General features: G+C 37.7%; 1 protein-coding gene across 1 annotated transcript; it reads right to left on the reverse strand.

The window, feature by feature from the left end:
* Nucleotides 1–482: 482 nt before the first annotated feature.
* Nucleotides 483–16,413, reverse strand: LOC306864406 (glutamate receptor ionotropic, NMDA 3A-like; the record flags this gene model as incomplete). The annotated part of the gene is made up of 9 exons (XM_079408416.1): nucleotides 483–819; nucleotides 1,491–1,561; nucleotides 1,726–1,890; nucleotides 4,285–4,436; nucleotides 4,545–4,660; nucleotides 6,409–6,554; nucleotides 6,666–7,716; nucleotides 9,722–10,326; nucleotides 15,700–16,413. The coding sequence occupies 9 exons, from the start codon at nucleotides 16,411–16,413 to the stop codon at nucleotides 483–485; spliced, it is 3,357 nt and encodes a 1,118-aa protein (XP_079264542.1).
* Nucleotides 16,414–22,467: the final 6,054 nt, after the last annotated feature.

Here is a 22,467-nt window from a genome sequence, read left to right on the forward strand (position 1 = left end):
TAGAAACATGAAACATAACAATTCAAGGTTAACACTTTCTCGTTACAACTCCAAAGACGACGGCACAGCTTTCTTCTTAAAAAATGTTCTCAGCTCTGTGTATAAATATGCAGGAGATGCTATCATACATCACAGTTTGAATAAATGTCATTTTGACACACAAATGTCTTCCCTTTAGGCAGTTACGCACTGTCTTTTTCCACGTCGCCACATAAAAACAAGGTATCCTCAGAATTTAAGTTCTGGGAATACAGAAGTACACACTGTTTATATCCAATTTTTATATCCGACTTCATTTCTTCTCTTCTGTCCTTTTTTTCAAGTTCAGTTCAATGAGAAATCAAAAAAAAAAAAAAAGGGCTTCAGAAAATGTGCAGAGAAAGTCTTGCTTCCCTTAGGAGCCGCAATTGAAATAATCAACCAGTAGGTCCAAGCCTTTGAACAATGTAACCCATAAAACTCCAGCCAAATCTCCCACGAGTCTAGGACTCCGTTGAAGTCTTTGTCTTCTGATACTGTTCCAGCTCTTTTTTCTTCTTCATGGCAAGCTGTAGTTGCTTTTTGATAAGCTGAATTTGTGTTTCCAGGTCAGTCAGTTCCTGTACTATGGGGTTCTGGGAAAGGCCCAGCAAGTCGGTTCTTCCATTGGATGTGGCCTGTAACGGAAGCTGACTCTTGTCCTGTGGGGACAGCAGCTCTTTACAGTGACAACATTCCAGGTCATTTTGTTGTCCCTCTTGATTGGACAGTTTCCGTCTGTTGCAGCTGGAGGATCCCAAAGAGTTCCACGGCATTCGTTGGTTGTTTCCAACATTGCAGCTTAATCGGGACAAGAACGATACCACATTATCAGTATATAAACAGAATTTTAGGAAGTATGCCATGGAAAGTTATAGTTGTTCCTGTAATGACAAGCATTGTTTATAAGGACTTTCTTCTGTTCGATACAAAAAGAGATATTTTGACTGGTATTTTCCATGCATATGCAACAAAACTGTTCTGTTTTTATTTGTGTATTAATACCAAGTGTTCTGATGCCATATGATAGCTTAAAATCTTCACATCTAACCTAGATTTCCTTGGCACGTTCATTAGGGATGCAGCCGTCATGAATTTAGTGTTCTTGTAAGTCAAATCTTAAATTAACTGCCTGATCTGTTTCACAAAACTAGTCTGACAAAGATCAACAAATAATGACTTTAAAAGACATGCTACTTTTATGGTGATTTATGTCATTTTTGAAGCTTGAAAGTTCCTGCTCATTATAACTGCATGAAAAATTATTTTAATTTAATTAAAATAAAGCTGAAATAAACTAAAAAAAATTTTATTCATATGATGTCAGAAAGATCAATCCATTTAGATTTCATTTTTATAATGCTTTGAAATAGCAAAGTTTCCTGAGAATGACACTACATTAGCACTTCAATTCAACGTTGCTTGAATGCTAGACATTATTTAAAAGCTCATTTGTTATGGAAGCAGTTTACCTTTTCTCCGGTTTTGCAACCGTCTGTAATTTGTCTTCTTTGAAAGTCGGGTTAAGTGCTCGATGTAATCTCTGAAAAAAAAAACAATTAAATTAAGTGTTATTAAAGAAAAGTGGTGTTGAGAATTACAAAGTGAGTAATGAGCAAAGCTTTCCTTTAATGCTACAACGTGTCACCAAGATGACACGTAATTATGTGTGATAAAACTAGCGTGGAATTGTGCAAATTAACTTACTTGACTGGTGTGGAGCCAGTACTTATGCTGTGACGACTGCTGCATTCTGGGTATCAGCCAGCGATGGACGATGTGTTCACCCAGTGTGGTGAGCAGAGACAGGGCCACTCCAACGCACAACATGACAAATAACCCTGAGAAGTGCTTTATCCCCATCTGTAATGTCTGAGGATGACAGCAGAAAGTCAAGGTTAGAAAAGACGAATAGTTCAGCCATAAATGAAATTTTGTCAGTATTTACAGTGTGGGAATTAAATATTTGATCCCCTGCTGATTTTGTACATTTGCCCACTGACAAAGAAATGATCAGTCTATAATTTTAATGGTAGGTTTATTTGAACCGTGAGAGAACAACAACAAAAAATCCAGAAAAACGCATTTAAAAAAAGTTATAAATTGATTTGCATTTTAATGAGTGAAATAAGTATTTGACCCCTTTGCAAAACATGACTTAGTACTTGGTGGCAAAACCCTTGTTGGCAATCACAGAGGTCAGACGTTTCTTGTAGTTGGCCACCAGGTTTGCACACATCTCAGGAGGGATTTTAACCCACTCCTCTTTGCAGATCCTCTCCAAGTCATTAAGGTTTCGAGGCTGACGTTTGGCAACTCGAACCTTCAGCTCCATCCACAGATTTTCTATGGGATTAAGGTCTGGAGACTGGCTAGGCCACTCCAGGAACTTATGGTGCTTTTCCACTGCATGGTACGGCACGATACGGTTCACTTTTGGGGGGTTTTCCACTGGGTACAGTACCTGGTACTTTTTTCAGTACCACCTTGGCTGAGGTTCCAAGCGAGCCATAGCATTACCAAGATGTGACTTGTAAACTCTGCTGATCACTGATTGGCCGGAGAGAATCGTCACTACCTGCGTCATTGAACTTGCAACACGAGACACAACAGACCCGCTAGATTTTAATCAGCACAGCCAGTGCTTCCATGTGAGAATATTCGCACCGACTGTTGTCACCTTCTCACCAAGCTGCTTGGCGATGGTCTTGTAGCTCATTCCAGCCTTGTGTCCAGGTCTACAATCTTGTCCTTGACATCCTTGGACAGCTCTTTGGTCTTGGCCATGATGGAGAGTTTGGAATCTGATTGATTGATTACTTCTGTGGACAGGTATCTTTCCCTTTAAGAGAGTGCTCCTAATCTCAGTGTATAAAAGACACCTGGGAGCCGAAAATCTTGCTGATTGATAGGTGATCAAATACTTATTTCACTCATTAAAATGCAAATCAATTTCTAACTTTTTTGAAATGCGTTTTTCTGGATTTTTTTGTTGTTATTTTGTCTCTCACTGTTCAAATAAACCTACCATTAAAATTATAGACTGATCATTTCTTTGTCAGTGGGCAAACACACAACATTAGCAGAGGATCAAATAATTTTCCCCCACTCTCGTTCCATATAAGTCCATACTGTTTAGTTTATTCTGTAAGACATAAAATGAGATGTCTATATAAGTAGACATTTTTAATGGCAAAGAAAGATTAGCACCATTAAACCATCACAGAAGTAGTTTGAATGACTTGTGCAGTCTATTTCAAGTCTTCGATGAGGAACAAATCATAAGAATTATCCTCTGAAAACGTTCCTCTTCACCAGAACTCTCAAATCCCTAACTCAATTGAATAAGCAAACAAAGCATTTGTGAATGAAGATAGAAAATAATGCATGATTAGAATGATAGAATGGGTTAGTAAATGACGATGAAAGTGAGATCTGAAAAAAGGAAGCAAATTAATGGAGTGACTTCTCATTATAATTAAATTTTGTTTTGAATGTAAAAGTTATGTTTAAAAGTAGCTGTATTTAAAGTGACGTGGAACAAGTTAGTCTCTGTGTGTGTGTGTGTGTACAAAATATATAAAACAATATAATACTCTCTCAGTTCAAAAGTTGGGTTTGTACACTTTTTCTTTTCTTTTTTTTTTTAAAAAACAAGGACACATTCAATTGACAAAAAATGACAATAAAGACATTTATATTAATAATAATAATAATATAGATAAAAAAAAAAAAATATATATATATATATATATAGGGGCTGTTCACACAGAACATATCTTTGCATCTAAAATGTGAGACAGCGCTCTAAAATTATTATTATTTTTTTAAGTGTAGCTTGTTACTGTAAACAAAAGCTTCCAGTGCTTGCCCTGCCTCCAGGGTCTTCTGATTGGTCCATGGTTCTGGAACTGACATTAACGAGCGGTGCTAAAATTAGAAATTCATGACACGGCATCTTAAAAACGTGGCACCCATGTGCAAGACACTGCAAAAGATGTGAGCGCACCAGTCATACAGTACATGTCCGTGGAGCATGTTTACATATAAAAACAATGGAAAAGTAGTGCACTGTAATGGAAAAATTTGTTCTGTCTGAACGGCCACTTAAAAATCAATTAATTTTAAAATGTTGTTAGGCCTTCTATAAGTGCCACTCCTGATTTGAAAGGAAATGTGTAATCATACCATTTAGATATCCACTTTCTTGAGTGAACATCATCAAAATGATAGCATCTCTGATTTTTGAGTTTGTATCAGACTCACCTCTGTGACTGCGAAGCTTCTTTTACCACAGGGTACCACCTTATACCACTTATCATGCAGCGTGTCCATAAATCCATCAGATTTGTACTGACTGACTAGCTCAGAGATATTTGAGGTCAGAGGAGAGTTCTGTTTGAGCCCAATGCCATAGCCTGTGGATGGATGGGAAATATATATATTTTTTTATCAGCATGTGTACATTAGTTCATTCACTCCATAACTTAGAAACAATAACAACTGAGAAACATTTATTTACTGGCCTTCAATCGCAAAAGGCTTTCCCACTGTCAGCATCTTGCAGTCTGCATCAATAGACACTTCATAGTCTAAAAGTGCTTTGTCCATTATAAAAGCATCCAGCTTTTGGGGATCATCCCTGAAATGGCATCAAACAGTTTGCTATTATATAATGACACATATATTTGCTGCATTCAGACATTTTTCCCAGGTTTCACAGACAAGGCTTAAGCTAGTCCCAGTCTAAAATGCATGTTTGAGCGGTCTCAACTGAAAATATCTTGCTCTGACATATCTTAAAATATGTCAGTGTCATTGTTTTGTGTCAAGATCAACACCTTAATGTTCTAAGGCATTGTTGTAAAAGTTGCTTAAATATCTTAATTTAACTAAGGCCTAGTCCTGGCTTAAGCTAAGCCCCGTTTGTGAAACCGGGCCTTTGTCTATGGGGATATAAAGTAGTCACAATATGAATTTTTAAATTGGTTTTGATATTTTGACACCTACACACTTGCGGAAGGGAACACAGAAGGCCAATTTACTACTAGCAGTTACATTCTTGTTTATCCTATGCGATTCAAAAAGTATGTTATCTTGCAAAAAACATGTGCAAAAAGAGAGACCTGGCTAACCTTCTTAGGAAAATATTGCAAATTTCATCTACTTCTCCTGAAATCTATTCATTCTGCCCTGCTTGAAGGAATTATACACTGTGGAAATATTTTGGAGTATGCGGTCTGATTTGAGGACTGCATCAAATCATGTCCCGAAGGTTGTGGACACTCAAAAGAGGAGTTTCAGACTTGCAACAGAGGATATGAAAGGAGGAAAACCTCTTCTAAATTTAGTTAAGCGTGGCCTGTCGAACACTCAAGTGACATCTGGAGACTCTTGGCACTAGCTTATGTTCTTGGGTCATTTCTACAATTATTAAAAATAAGTAGTATCCTAATTCTATTTTTTTGGGGTCCTTAATTTCTATAATAAATAAATAAATAAAAAACCAACAATCAATAAAAAACCAACAATCAAAACCTTTTTTATTTTATTTTTTACTCATGATCAGGTTGCCTTTGTTTTCCATGTCCTATATTTTCCATTCTGTCCATCCATCAATAAGCAACAGCAACAACTTTAGCTGTCAAAAAATACTTCCCTACATTACAGCACAATCCTACTTTTCTATTTTATTTTAAGGGTTCAAGAGGTACCGCATAACAGAAATGACGTGCTTACTTCCCCAACATGGATTGTTGTTCTCGACCACATCTCTGTTGTTTTGATTTCCATATGTCAATACATATAAACATTTGTAAACAGTACAATGTAAATAAATAAATAAATGCTAAATATATGTATATTAAATATATAAATATATATAAACATTTAAATGTCAAAATATATTACAAAATGGGCAATACAATTAATTGAGTAAATGCAAAATATATATTTAAAAAAAAAATTGAAAATAAATGATTACATATATTTATGGAAATATATTTAAACATCTGACATTTCGCATTTAGAAAATTGTTACATATGTATTGCTTGATATTTAGAATGTATACTTTGCAATGAATGAATATATGTTTTGCGTGTATTATCAGACATTCCAGCAATGCAGTTAGCAATTTTTTTCTGCATGTAGAATGTGTGCTTTGTAGCCACCCAGATCATTCAATCAGTAAGAATGTGTGTTTTCAACACAGTCTAAACATTTGTCAAACATTGTCCATTAATTCAAAGTCTTGTACAGTGAAACCACATGGATTTGCACGACACTGCAATAAGGCCAAAGCCATCTAAGAAGGACATGGTAGAGGGCATCCAGTAAATTAGTGCAGCTTCAATGATCGATGCCACTTTGCAATAACGATTATGACTTACTTAAGATGATCAATCCCATCAGGGGTTGTAGGGACATTATATCGCCTCATGTATTCATGCATCTCCGGGAAGCTTTTTTTCACATAGTCCTCAGCACTGCTCTCCCGAACAGTTCCGAAGCGGAAACCTTGTGATGGATGGTGGAGCTTGAGAAGCAAGAGGACCGGTTTCATCAACGAGGAAGTATATTTGCAACCTCTAAGCCTGCCAGTTATTTTAACATAATTTGAAAATGAAAAAACGCAAGTTGCTCTTACCTTGGGATCATGTATACCTGAGAGTTGCTCGTAGGTTTTCTCACCAACCATGACAGCGGCGAGATTAGCCGTGTACGTTGACAGGCAGAACAAACAGAATATGGCCCAGAGGTTCATGAGGAGTCTGCCGGTCCAACACTTTGGCGGCTTAATGGCGGCAGTCCTGCCAAATAAGATTGCGTAGCAAACGTTCAGCGCAGAGGAGAAAGAAAAGACCCGATCCCTGTTCCTTCCCCTCGGAGTCATGCCGAATGGGCTTATCCACTCGTACAAGGTCAGGAACACGGCCGTCACGTGTAAAGACACAAATATTCCCAGCCACATACTCCAGTGCAGGGGCCACATGAAGGCGCCGATGGGAGCGGCGGTATCCCTAGTCCTGACGAGGATTCCCAGACTGGTGGAGAAGAAGGGGCTGGTAAAGTCAATTACCTGACTGCGAGCTGAGTTGATGCTAAAGGAAGTGACGGCCAGATGTGCCGCTCCGCTCATGAGGTCTCCGACCAACCCCGTCCAGCGACCATTCTTGTAAGCTCCATATTTACCATCTCCCACGATATAGAGGTCAAATTTAAACCCCATGTCCTCCGCCAGCTTCTCCAATAGATCAATGCAATATCCATAACAACATTTTTTAAACTCCATGGGGACGCTGTCGTTGGCACCTTGCAAACCCTGAAAAAGGCTTTCCAATAAGGCTGTGTCATTTGTTAAGGGGTCAAGGCACAGCTGGCCAGCCGGACATAGGCCTTCTTCATCAACATCTCTAGTGAAGACAAACGGATGCTCTACCAGGGTGACGACGCGCAAGTGTAGGCGCGAGGAATGCCGCCAGTCCATTCCTGGCTGAAACTGTCTCTTATTAGGCCAAACGGCGTAATCCATAACCACTTTGCCTTGCTTCCAGCTGCCGAGGCGTGTCCACATGGGCTTGCCTATTGGGTCGTGCTGGAGATTCCAGATGAAGTGATGGCTTTCAGAGATGATGGTCGATTCCTCTTGAACATTGACGTAGCCGCTCAGGCCGTCGAAAGACGTGCTGGCCATGTATCTAAGAATTAAGAGAAAATCATATATCAATCCAATCCATAGACAGTCATCCAATCTAATTCTGACAAATGCAACGTCAAAGCGAAATGAACCTAGGATGATAACTATATACACATCAAGGATGATAACTATAAAGTGTAAATAATTGTGCAAATTATTCGAGAATAGGGAATTCCTCACCTCAGCTTGAAAGATAACAACACAGAAAAACAGTATCATTCACTTTCAGAATATTTTTTTTCCCCAACCAATCAGAATCCACCTGACTTTAAAGAGCTCAAGCATTTAAAGCAGCAGACGATAAAATTGCAACGCACCCATACTAAACAGAATGTTATCGTGCATTGGTGTGAACGCTAATATAGTTATCATTATACAGTAGTTATTATTCTTGGTTTGAATGGACCTTTACTTTGTGCTATTCATCAGTGCATATTACTCTAAAACAAGACAAAACTGTACAGTATCTACCACAGTTTACACTTTTTACACTGTGTAAATAGCTAACTAAAAATTAAATGGTGCTACACTCTCAGGAAGAAAAGTACAAAATCTGTCACTGGGGTTGTACCCTTTTAAAAAGGTACAAATATGTACACTTTACATATTAATATGAACCCATTAGTTATTAATATGTACCTTTCGGGGTAAATAAGGCAGCTTTTGTACCTTTTTTTGTCTGAGAGTGTACTGACATTCATGCCACATTCGCAGTAGCATGACCGCAGTTGACCATAGTTGATGGAGCTTTTCTATTACAAGCAGTAAAATTGCTGTTTTTGACAGTTTTTTAAAGATCCTTATTGCTTTGTGGCATATAAATACTATTTATATTAACTCTTTTAAATCAGTAATGATAGGAGTGCTGAGCTTGTGAAATTTAAGCCCCGAGGTAGTTTGATTGGAAGTTGGCGGAGTTGCTTCCTGACAGTGCAGTGTTGGAGAAAACACTCTGTCTCCCTGAGTGTGTTTGCCACCAGGCTAATGTTGTGTCCTACTGCTTTTCATAGCACTAACCACAGCCTTTTCTTGCTCACTGCGAGAATGCTTTGTTTGCTTTTTGCTCAATTCTGTTGACATATTCAGAAAAAGCCCCTCTTGACTGTGGATGAAGAGGATAATCCTTATAGAATATGCAGACGTGCAGTATATAGTCACAGGTTCAGATCTTCAGAAGTCACTATATAATTCGGACGTCATGTTTTTTTTTCTGTCAAAGTTTTTTTTAATGTGATTTTTGTTCAGTATTGTCTACATCATGTGAAAACTAACCTTCCTGAAAGGCTGGTGGAAATTGCGAGAGTAGCTCAGTTTCTACCTTGTTGTCTACTGCCTTCTAAGGCAGCATTTGAAATGAAACGGAATGTAAGCAGATGTATATTTAAATTAATGTGATCATCAAGCATTAAACAGGTTATAAATAAAAACTGCCTAACGTTTAAATGTCATCCCAGGAAGTGGTTTAGGACTGTGAAGCTTTGAGGAAGTTGATGTAATTCTGAATCTGATCTAGATGAAGTCTTTGACAAAATCATGATTTTCTCAGCTTTTTGTTCAAAATGTAGCTTTTTTTATGAAACACCCACGTATAAATAGTAAAAAAAAAAAAAAAAAAAAAAGCATGAAGCTTGAATAAAACGTTTTGCTTTGTTTAAAAGCAGAGGTCCTGTTCTTTATTTTAACATATTGTATGTTCAGATATTCATACAACAAAATGTTCTGTGGGGGCCATGAAAGTTTTGTGAAAATGCTTAAAAATGCACACCAGATGAGAAGAACAGTGCAGTGCCCGTTGTGTCTAATTGGTGTCAATGGGTTTGAAAGAGAGATTCTTTATGGAACCACGTATGCTAAAAAAAAAAAAAAAAAAAAATTTTAAGAGTGCATTTTAGAAGTGTATTTCTGGTTGCAGCCTTCACATTTGGAGCATGTGATGCCATTTAAACAACTATTACGAAATATCACAAATATTATGAAATATCAAGCCAGTGCATCAAATAAAATACCTGGAAAGAAAGATTCCTGATGTGAGATTTTTAATCTCAAGTCTTGCCAGGCAGTTTGTGATGCCAGGAATCAGCGCCAGTTCTGGAGACACAGTGGCAGCCAATCCTACCGCTCGTGCCACCAGCTCCAAAGCATCCTGGACGTAATGATCCAGCGAGGGCTCACCCATGCCACCATGTGCAAGAAGACCCATGGGCAGCCCCTCTGTCCGTAATTCCTCCACATTCTGTGAGTCTCCTATAATCCAATGGTAATCGGGAAGAATTAGACTAAACTTTGCAATGGTTGTAAAGATTCTCCTTATATCCCTGATGTCACATCCAAAGGTCACTATAGTAGATGTCGAGTCCTTGATGGACTCCAGTTGAACTTGCAGGGACATTTGAAAGTCACTTTTGGAGCTGCCATTGGTGGATATCTTGAGAACTGTCCCCAGATGAAATTTGGAGTTGTTATGGAGCAAGACAACAAAGTCTGAAATATTAATCTGTTGACACATCACCAGACTGACATCAAACCAGTTATTCATGGACATCAGGGAGAAGATAAGATCTGCTTGAGAGGTTTGAGGGTTTTGCATGGCCATCTGGAAATGAAGTGAGTTCTGTTGGGAAGAAACAAATGTAGTTATCATTGCAAAGAGATGGATGTACAATGCTATGGATCTTGCTGCTCAATCATCCAACTAGTTAACTGGTAATTTCAACGTTAGCTCATCAAGAATCAAATCATGATTCATGGCTGTTTTATAACGCATAACTGGCATAACATTTTAAATATCATTATAACATAACTTGTGAAAAGTGTTTACGTCCTCACAGAACTTGTAATTACAACTTGTAAACCTGCTAAATAAAACTTTAATAAGCCATTTGCACAATGACTATTACTTGTTTTTTCGTACCTTAAATGTGGCATAGAATGCATTGATATAATATTTAAATTGTTCTCTGATATCTACATAGAAGGTATGTGGCTTAGGTAAGGGCAAAAATTCTCCAGAAACATGTCCATGTACAACCCTAGGATTTCTCCCTAGAATTAAATGGTTATATGGTTATAATGGTTATAACCTTATATGGAAGGGTCATGAATAATAATGTTGAGCTCTGCTCTGATTGGCTGTTTCACAGGAAGGAAACACAGGGGAAATATATATTTCAATACTTTCTCGCTCAGTTGTATCATTGGGTAATTATACTGTAAATAAAATGCGGGCATTAGGGAGCCGCTATTAATATGCTGGGCATTGAAACTGCTTTCAAATGCACAATTGCTTTTTACTTTCACTTTCGAGATTCGCGATCGCACCTACTCTGTTTATACTATGGAGCAGAAGAACTTACCACACATTTTACAAGATCAGATGCTTGTCAGTGGTGCTCAGGATCTGTAAATCATTCACTATCATCATCAGTCATCTCTCCTTACTCTGTTTATGTGGTAAGTGAAATCTTATGTACTGTAATGTAACAGGCTACCGCTAGCAAGAAGCTAACCATGTCCCTTTAGTGGCTCGCGTAATTTTATTAGAATGCGTTATTTGCTTTCCGTGCCTTTCTGGATACAGACACCAACCCATCCCTGCACTTCATATCCCCTGCAAAGCCTGGAACATAACATTTATTTCCATGATCTGCCATTTTCGCTGTTGTCCTCGCTTGTTTCTTCACAATACCTGCAGAACTTCTGATGATTCGGCTGGCAGCTGGCATAGAACATGGGCGGGTATATGCAAATGTTGGGGGCGTAACTATTAGTGATCCCGACTGTAATGTCACAGTCGGTGTTATGTTCTGATTCGCGTATTTTTCAGTGGTCTTTTGCATTCACTAGATTTACATAAGGAGGAAACAATGGTGTTTGAGGCTCACGATATGTCATTTCCATGAACAGAACTCTTATTATTCAACTATGCCAAGGTAAACACAGTTTTCCATTCTATGGCACCTTTAAATAATATATAAAGATTCATTTTGTTAGTAATAATTCTTAGTCCAAAGACATGAACTGACCAGACTAAACCATTCAGGTCGTCATCTATAGTAATTACGGTATTTATTACCACATGCTGTGAATTGATCTTTTAATACATGCAGGTGGCCTTTTTAGGCCATCGAGTTGTATTTAGCATTTTTAAGACTGCATGTCAAGTTAAAACTAGTCCTACTTTTAAAAATACATCTTAAGAATTCTGCATTCAAGTCTAAGAAACATCAAAACACAACAGCTTGGGCTCAGGTGAATCTAAAGCCAGCCTAATTATACAGCACTTTCTTAAGACAGATTGGTCAACTACTCTTTCAGGCAATTCTCCATCTAGTTGATTTTACACATCTCTTCCTGTCTGCCAAACAGAGGGAAGGTGTGAGTTTTAAGCCCAACAGATATTTATCGTAAATACACGATTTGATGGACAGCCTCCTTCTGTTTGCAGATTGAGTGTCTAAAGCAGATTCTCCTCTGAGGAAAACAAACATTAAGATTTCCAACATGATGTCCAAGTGTGCAATTATTTGCTTCTGAAAACAATTACTTTATGCGCACTCTGGTTCCATTTATGATGCATGGACATAGAAATGCATCTATTTTAGAATCTCAAACTAGTTCAACACATTTGACAGTTCACGAATCCTCTGAAAATAGTCAAGTCAGGCCTTTTTGGTTTATCTGTTCAATTAGCATCTTCAAACGCTTTGAACTAGCATTTGATAATTGCATTTGACTGCATCATGTTGCTCTGTCCAAAGACAAAACGCACATAATCATCCACAATGATCTGCTTATTTTTTAAATGTTAGGAAATATAGGTCAATTGTTTGAGTTATTGTTTGATTTTCCTGTTACTTGATGATGGGTATTAGCATGACCAGGAACAGTGTTGCCAAGTCTGTCTTTTGTTACCGTGGGTTGATATGTGATTTAGACTGAGGTGGAACCCCTGAAAGCAGGAATGCAATTGGGCTAGCAGTTAGTAGTTTTGAGTAGTTTTGTTACACAGACCTGGCAACCCTGGCCAGGACTTTGTTTAGTCTCGGGCATTCCCATCAACATATGGATGTAGAGCAGGGGTGTCAAACTCAATTCCTTGAGGGCCACAGCCCTGCAGAGTTTAGCTCCAACTCTAATTAAACACACCCGATCCAGCTAATCACATCCTTCAGGCTTATTTGAAAGCTACTTGGTTTGTGTGTTGGAGCAGGGTTGGAACTAAACTCTGCAGGGCTGCGGCCCTCCAGGAGATTGACACCCCTGATGTAGAGTATTTCAAATATGGAATGATCATCTAAACGTTGCCCACTAAGGACATCCAGAAACATTAATTACGTGAGGTCTGGGATCTCAATGTTTTGATGATTTAATAACATGACATTGTCCTGCTTAGGAAATCAAGTCCTTAATAGACACTGCCAGACGAAATGTTTAGCCGAGCATTTAATTTCCCCTGGGGCTGCATTTATGTGATGGCAGAAAACAGGTTAATCAGAATAGATTAAGGAAAAACTTTCCAGGGATTTATCTCAAGATGTCTAAACAAAATTCGCAAATTTGCCTAACTGGTGGGAGAGTAATAAGTACGACTAACAAGTTAAGAGGTTTTGAGTGGCTACATCATCCCGAGTATGTTTTATCTTGAAGGAGCCCGTGTCATTAGATGATTTGCAAGCTGGGATACAGCCAGATATTACTGCTGTGTCATAAAAAAAAGCACTGGAGGGTGATACAATTATGCGCGTTTCCAGCAGCTTTGAAGATGAATGGGTAAAGATGGGTGATTTGATACACCCCAGTTCTTCAGGCCTATGGAGAGTGGCTTGATGGACTTTTGGTTTGTCTTCTCATAACCTTGAAAACTTCAAAATATCCCTGAAGGAATTGGGAATGATAAATGATGAAACCACCAATGATGTGAAATAATATAGTTGTTGTAATGGTCTTTAATAATATAGAAATCTAATTGTCGCCTGTGTTACATTGGAAATTATTACTGTTACCTTCTTCATAACAGATGGGCAAAATAAGACCAAAATGTTCATAAATTTGGAAAAACTAAATATTTAGATTCAGGAATAGAACTAACTTTTAACTATTCATACAATTCATTAAACTATTAAACACACAACTCCAAAATGAAAAGTTTCACTCAAATGTACTATAAAAATGATATTGCATCCCTAATTGAATTACACATTAAACTCTTAATGGCCTTTCTGTGTTCATTTATGTTTTTGCAAAATCTTGACAAGGATTTTCCCTTTGGGCTGTTTTGCTGCTGATGTTTTAATAAATAGGCAATAATCGTAATCAAACTGTAGACTTTTTTTCCTTCCTTCCTTCCTTCCTTATTTCCATCCATCCAGTATTTAATGATATACAATCAAATAAATTGAAAGGGTTTTATCATATTTCACCATACCTACAAATCTCTGTTTATGTAACGTCTGATTTTACTTAAGATTTAAGTATTGAGAAGAACCAAATATAAAGATCAAGGAATCTGTGATGGCAATGGTCCCAGAAACCTTTGTGTTGAAAACTTTGAGTTTTGTTATCCACCATCTGTGAGCACAATTCCTGTTCTGACAGAAATCAGAAAGGTTCAGTAACGAGCACATTGAGAGACTAATTGCTATTTGGACAGATGACAGACACAGATTCTGACCTCATAGAGAAATCTGATAAATCTTACATGATCCATGTCAATAAAGACCTGACCAGAAGATGGTGCTAACTTCAAAAGATCAGATATCAAACAGCTCAGTCCTCAAGGGGCTCAACAAAATGCATTTTTAACAGACACTGTGTGTCACCATTTAAATAGCTGTTTTATTTGTGGTTTAGGCTGATCCACCAGGTGTCATGACAAATTTCCAATTCCATTTCAAAAAAGCAATTCCACCCCAAACTGACACCAGCCACCTTCAGTACTAGTTAGATTTACACATAGGCAAATATATAGTGAACATTTGATACCAGTCATTAAAACATCAATTTTACTAATAAATAGCACTGAATTTATGATGTATGCACTAAATATGAGCTTAAAAACTAAAGCCTCCAAAAGGAGGTTTCTGCAGTGATGCTATTAAATAACCATTTTTTGGTTACTCAAAGAACATCTTCTTAAATGTTCTTTCTTTCATTTTTTTATTTTATTTTAATAATCTCAAGAACCTTCTTCTTCCACTATATGCAATGGAAAGATTCCATTAATGTTAATTGTTCTTCTTGGAAATTATAACAATAAATAACCTATATTTTTAAGAGCGTGGGATTAAATCATGTTCAACAACAACACATTTAGTTAGTTTTTTAACAATTTTATTACTTACCGGTTTATAAAAATATACTACACTATGACTAACACCCCCTAACACCATCAGACTGCAACTTAAAAATATACGATTTTAATTTTTAAGTCATAACATAACGGATTTTAAACTTAAGAAACGCATGCAATATGAAATGTAATATGCTCATTTTAAAAAGAAAAACATTAATATATAATTATTTTTGTTAAATTTAGTGTCTGATGAAAGTGACAATTCAATTGTGGTTGTTCATAAGCAGTTTAAAATCATTCTGTATTCTCAGCTCATTCTTAATTTGAGATATTGTCAACATTTGTAGTATATATTTGATAAACTACACATTATTTGTGTATCTGACATGCTGACACATGCCTATCACAAGGGAAAATACTTTTTTTTTTTGAGAAGCAGGAGGTCGCACAGTGTGCGCCATCATAGACTATTGTTTATAATCCAAAACCCTAAAATAACTAAACAATTCATACATGCTTCCAATCCAATTCAGTTCCAAACATTTCAACATGTGTCCTCTAATTGTACGTGTATAGTGCAGTCCCTCAACATTGTTAACATGTCTAAATGAAAGAAACGGAGCTCCAGAAACTATATGCGGCTATATGCAGACCAATATATGTAAACTAAAAAAAAAAAAAAAATAAACGCACCTGACTCTGGCGTTTGAATTCGCTCTGGACGACGCTGATGACTGGAATCTGTAGCGTCGTGGCGATAAATTCCAACTTCACCAGTTCATCCCTGTTTTGTGGGAACGCGATGATGGAAGAAACTCCTTGCACGATGACAGTGTGGCAAACACTTTGCAGGAACGATACGGGATCGGCGCAGGCAGGTGTAGATGATGAGGAGAAGGAGAAAGCAGGTAATTCTCCAAGTCCTGCTTCCACGGCCATGACTATCTCAAGGGTGAGGTTGTAGGGTAAAAGCCCCGCCACTCGATTGAGGCTCTCTGTAGCGAGTATAACAGTCTCTCGAGGTAGAAACACAGCGTCCGTACCCACTTGTTTGAGTGCGGTTTTACTTTTGGAGGCCTTGTGGGGGTTATTCGCTAAGCTTTTAGTCCTGAGACCCCTCCAGCCTTGCCCGTGCCCACTTTGGGTTATCGTGTCCCACTCTTCCCACGTTTCTCTGTCTGCTTCCCAGTCCGGATCTGTCCCTTTGCGGGAATCCAGCCTGAACACTCGAGGCTGCAGGTGCAGAGCTCCGACTCTCACCGTGTGTCCGATCCTCTTCAGAATCTGACATGGCTGTGGATGCGCCAGAGATGCCGAGGGAACGAGGAGCATTATCAAAGCGCTTGGCGCAAGTAAGGAGAGCCACACCAACCTGCCCAGCGCACCCCAGATCCAAGAACCCGGCATTACTCCAAACAAGCCTCGGTTAAGCTCTGGAAACGACGGGATCCGCGTCCACCTGCGCGCCCGGTGGTTCCTGCACAGCGCTGGGGAGATGATGGATCACCGGTGAATCTCTTAGACGCAGGAAAGTTGCGCTCCTCTCCAACAGGCTTCTGAGGGATCGCCAGCAGTACACATGTCCAACGCGGCTCAAAACACTGGTTGCTCATCTCAAAAGCGTTTATGGACTAAATATCCCCGGTACGAAATAATTAAGAGGGTGTTGTTTTTACGCGCTCTCCAAACTAGCAGCTATTCAATTGCAAAGTGACTGGAAAAAACCCCAAGGCGCGTATATTCTCCAGATCAACGCAGAGAAGTCCAAGGATATGAAACAAATGCTTAGATTTTCCATTTATTTTCATTTTTTGCATGTAAACCTGCATTCCATCCTGAATTTGATCATGTAAAATCGTGACGGAGCTCAAAAAATTGTTGATAATTTATTCGCAAACTATTTTAGAACAGAAACGAGCGTTTAAATGGCTTAGTTAACATGTTGCGCAGTGAAATTGTTCCGATAAACTCCCATAGTGGCATTGGAATAGTGCAGATTATTGCACTGGCTGTGCTGTGCGTTTAACCCCTTCACTGCTGCACTCACACCTCTGCTATACATTGATGGAATTAGAGACTGCATGTTTACCTAAAATATAGGTTTGCGGTGTTTCTGTATTTATTTTTATTTGCATATCATTTAAATTATATTAAATATACAATGACTGCTAACCCATACAATATATAGCTTTTTCTGAAAAAAAAGCAAACACATAAAATAACTCCATCCAATTACATTTTTATTTGCATAGCACTTTTCACAATACAAATCAGATTTAAGTCTAGAATAGTGCACCAGTGAGCAAGCTAAAGGCAATAAATCTGGCAAGGAAAGCAGATGTTGTTTATGCTTATGCTGGCAAAATATGTAGTATCTCCAATTTTCCTTTGCTAGCTTCACAACACTTTATCTGTAGAAGCAGCCAAAAGAAGTTAAACACCAATTTTGCTAAACATAATTCTGATTTGTTAGGAAGTCTAACCTCTGCCTCTCCCTTAAATCATCAGCAGTGCTGTCGTTCTATCACTGACACAATCCTGGCTTGGATAAGAGGAGGAGTGTGACACCAGAACAGTGCTGTTGGTGAGTGATGAACAAGAAAAACCTGATGGCTGACGTACACTGTAAAAAATCTGACCGTAAATTCACAGTAAATCACAGGCTACTAGTTGCATTACTTTCACAGCAAGTTACAGTATTTATTTACAATAAATAATTGTGAATTGCAGCCATATACTGTGATTTAGCAGTAGGCAGCTGTAGAATGACTGTATTTAACTGTAAAGTTACAGTTGGTGGCTTTCAAAGTACTGTGATTTAGCAGTAGGCTGCTGTAGAATTACTATAACTGTGAATTTACAGTTAATGCCATCTGATTACTGCAATTTAACCGTATGCTGCTGTAGAATTACAGTGCAAACTGTAATAGTAATGCAACTCTGTAGCCAGTACTGTGATGTTAATTTACACTTAAAAACTATTGTAAAATACTGTAAATTTGACATTTTTATCTGTTAACCCATCAATAACCTATAGCATTAAGAAGACATTAATTAAAATAAACACAAAAAAACAATCAATTTTACATTGTTTATTTTGCTTCTCACCATTGAACAAAGAAACACTATAAGAACATGACCATCTTACTGCATAACCTCATGTAACGTAACACAGAGCCAGTATCTGGTTGGTCCGTTCTGCCATTGGAACACTGCTTATGCACTAGACTGTCATCCGCTCAAAGTCAATTATTTTTCTGATCAGCGTACAGACTTGCAGGTTAATATATCCTCTCTGCATCTTTGACTTCGTGCTTGCCTCTGGATTTATGCCCAAGAAGCACCTATAAACAAAAAGGCAGAGAGGAAAGCTGTTAGTTATTCAAGTGGGATGAAAAAGGTGTAATTTCCCAGTCTCCACCTTCAGTGGGTCACAGCAGTACAGAGCAAAACTAAAGTTAGCTCAGTTTAAACAATGTGACATTACTGTGGTTCAGTTAAACTGCAACCATTTGACAGCAACTGAAACACATTTCTATCACAAACACACAGTCAAGAGCAGTCCTGCAACAAATTAGATGTGTGTGATTTACCCAGGCAGAGCATTTGCATACAAAAATTTATATAATGTACATGTACTGTTTGCAGAGAATGGAGTAAGAGCTCCATCCTTTTAAAAACAGCTTCCTCTCTGGTCTTCAGGACAGATACAAGAGTCGAGTCTACAACACAATACTTGTTGGAAGGGGAGATGGGGGGCCTTTGTAAGGTGACCTTCATTCATCTTCAAAACTCAAATTTAGGAAAGGAAAAGGAAAGGAAAAGGAAAGGACGGGACGTGTGGTAGAGCTGCACGATTCTAGATAAATTGAGAATCAATTTTTTTGATTTTTTGAAAGTATTTTTTTTTTCTCAAATAGAGATAAATATGATATATTTAATACACCAATTTTTTATATTAAACTTATGAAAACGTGGTTTCAATGAATGATTCAATGACTCGCTCATAAATACTTGACTTGTTTCATTACTGTATTGTTTTTGAACAAATCTCGCGAATCAATGATTCAATGACAAATACATTTTTTAACAGTTACTTGTTGCCACCTAGTGGCGAAATAATGCAATCGGCACAAATATTACTTTCAAAAGATGACTTGATCTATTTTGATCGCTACCATAGACATCAGTGTTTGTATCCGAACTATGACCTTCAATCCCAGTATTTCTGTGATAATATGAATGACTATAAGATAAATAATACTGGGTTGAAAAGACTGTTTGTGAAGCTGTTTCTTACCTAAACATGGTAACTGTCTGCTCTCTATGTCAGTGGCAGCAGGAACACAGATTTGATTTTGTTCCGGTAAGACTTTTTCAAAGGCTTAATAGACACAGGGAAACGTTTTCAGTTAGAAATGAGATTGCATGGGTGTTTGAATCGAGATCGCAAACTTTTAACGTTTAATCGTAAAGCTTCTATGGTATCCCATACTCGGAATTTGTGCTCTGCATTTCACCCATTCAAGGGCACACACACAGCAGTGATAAGTGAACACACACACACACACACACACACACACACACACACTGTGAACACACACCTGACGTAGTTGGGGAGCAATTTTGATGAAACAAAATACAGAGCTAACAGAGATTTAAAACTAACAATCCTGTGATTACTGATATAGCTAGAAGATTGCCCTAATAACACCAAGTTAATATATTAGGATCATACACAAAAAAAATTACTAAACACTACTGAACCACATAAACAGTAATAAGCAATATATACACATTAGGTAAAGATAAACGTGAAAATATGGAATATATACAAGACAACTCAGGTTGTCAACCTTAAAATACACTGTGTAGTTAGCTAGAAAGCTACTTTACCAACCTGTAACTGGTCACTACTGCTGTGAGGTGGTTCACAAATACAAACACTATCACAAGATAACGATTAAAAGCCAATAATTATAACGTATAATCTAACTACAACCCTGTGCGTCCAGATATACAGTCTTTCTCGCATTAAGGACTGGATCATGGTCCTTTGAGGGTCTTGGCCAAGTCTTTTAACCACTACCAATTTCTCCTGTGGTAGACCTGTTATCCTACAGTATGTTAAAGTCGCTATGAAATCAAAATATACACTTTAGATTATTTTATGGAATAATGCAGTGCAAGTACTCTTAAAAAAAAATTAATTAACTTCTCATTTCCACTGCAATCTCTTCTCTTCTCTTCTCTTCTCTTCTCTTCTCTTCTCTTCTCTTCTCTTCTCTTCTCTTCTCTTCTCTTCTCTTCTCTTCTCTTCTCTTCTCCTCTTCGATGAGCTGCATCCTTCCTTCCAGAGGCCTGCCACTCACATGAGATCACAACAATAGCAAACGGCAATGATTTAATCAATTCTGAAGGACATAATAAAGACCTTCCCAACTGTCACCATTCAAGAAGCATATTTTGCCACAATAGGGAATACAGCTCCATAATAAATAAATGACTGAAAAATAGCTCACGTAAAAACTTTCAAATATTTTTTTTTTCTCTAATATTTTGAAAACAAAAATTTGATGATGAAGTTTCTACTAAAATGTTGGAATTTGTTTGTTTAGTTTTTTTTAGAACAAAGGACTACACCAAATAGATAGATAATCCATTAATCTTTTACAACTGTAATATTTGAAAATGATAATATTTGAACTTTCATTCCCACAATAAAAACTGTGTTGCATGCACTGAGTGACCCGGTTTCTTAGTGGTCAGCTTGCAGTTTAATGCACTGAGGGCTGGTGTTCAGCTTTATTTGGCAGTCTTTAGTCATGCAGACTGAGGCTTTGGAAACTCCTTGCAATCAGAAGCCCGAGTTTCTACTCATCTGGTCTATAATCCAACCCCGATCAAAAGCTTTTCCAACCTCATGGACACAGATCATCTCCTTTATTTGACATTTTCGTTAATGAAACTGCAAATTTGTAGTCTAAATCAAATGACTTGTCATTCAGATAAATGGCAATGAAATGTAACTAAAGGCAGGATGATTTCTATAAATCACTAATTATTATTGATTCAAAAACAAGTGTGGAATGAATGAATGCCATCCTGGTAATTACCCCATCATGAAATCTACCATACAGAAAGCATTAAACTCAGAGCGCAGACCTGCATCATGAGAGAGGTGGGCTTTCAGCGGTGACTCTTTGACCCTTCATTGACAAGCCGCTGTAATAAATCTCATCTTCTCATTCTCCTCCTATCAGACTTTATGATAAGAGGGGACCCAAGCAGCAGGCATGACTGGTTGCATCATCAACTTCTAATGCTGTGCTGATGCTTAATGTAGGTCAAGAGAAAATACCATTGTGACCTGTTTTTACAGCATAGGGTTCTAAACTTGTGGATCATAGACACCGTTGAAAAAACAATGCTAAATAAAAATAAATAACATTTTTTACAACTCGATTACATGGGAAAACATCTCTATTTAACAATGACTCTGCCTATGCTTTTACACTGCAGTTTCCAGTTGAAAAGAGTTTTGCAGAAATGTAGGTAGGGGTACGTTTTTCCAGTGGCTTTTCTGAAATAGTAAACTTGCTCGGTAACTCACCTGGTACAACATTGCACTTGCCATGAAAACATGTTTGGGTTTATTATTTTATCTTGGTCAGGTAAAACCCCCCCCCCCCCCCCCCCCCCCCCCCCCCCTCTTGTGGATGCTCACAAGTATTTCAGCAATGAATTTCAGGTTGTGGAGAAATGTAGGCAGAGTTAAATATTTAATAATTTATGGTAAACAGTTTTGGTTTTCTGTTGCTTGTGTCCTGGAACAAAACCAGGTGAGAACAACAGCAGTATAGCATTGATTATATTGGACACTGACGCTTAGTATCACAAAATAAAATGTGGATGACCAGAATCAGGACACAGGAAAATTCCATCAGGATTGTTCATTTCATTTTCTGTCAAATTGGAAAAACGTCATACCACAAATCACACATATAATGCAGTGTGCTGTTCTGGAAATCTCATCTAAGCTGTAAAAAAAGGAAAACACACACCAGCTCTACAAGTAATAAAAACCTACCCAAGTAAATGTTGAAGTATTGATGTATCTGTCTGGGCATTAGTGGATGTTTGGCGAACAGGCCTGGCACATCTATATTTTAAGTACTTCTCGGATGTACAAACTAGAAATTAATTTGACTCAGATATGATATCTTTTTGGTTCTATTATATTTACTTTGCAAAGTAATGCATTCAAAACAGTTAACACTACAGTAAGGAATTGTATTTACATAATTAGAGATATTAGAGCAAATGTTTTTAAGCAAACATAGGTGCAGTTTCTTATTAAGAAGATGACTTATACCATTAAAATTTTGGGGACTGTAGGATTGTTTTTTTAAATGTTTCTGAAGGAAGTTTTTTTTTTTTGTAATCAAAAATGCAGTAAAA

Source organism: Barbus barbus, assembly GCF_936440315.1.
Source record: "Barbus barbus genome assembly, chromosome: 45".
Taxonomy (NCBI): Eukaryota; Metazoa; Chordata; class Actinopteri; order Cypriniformes; family Cyprinidae; genus Barbus; species Barbus barbus.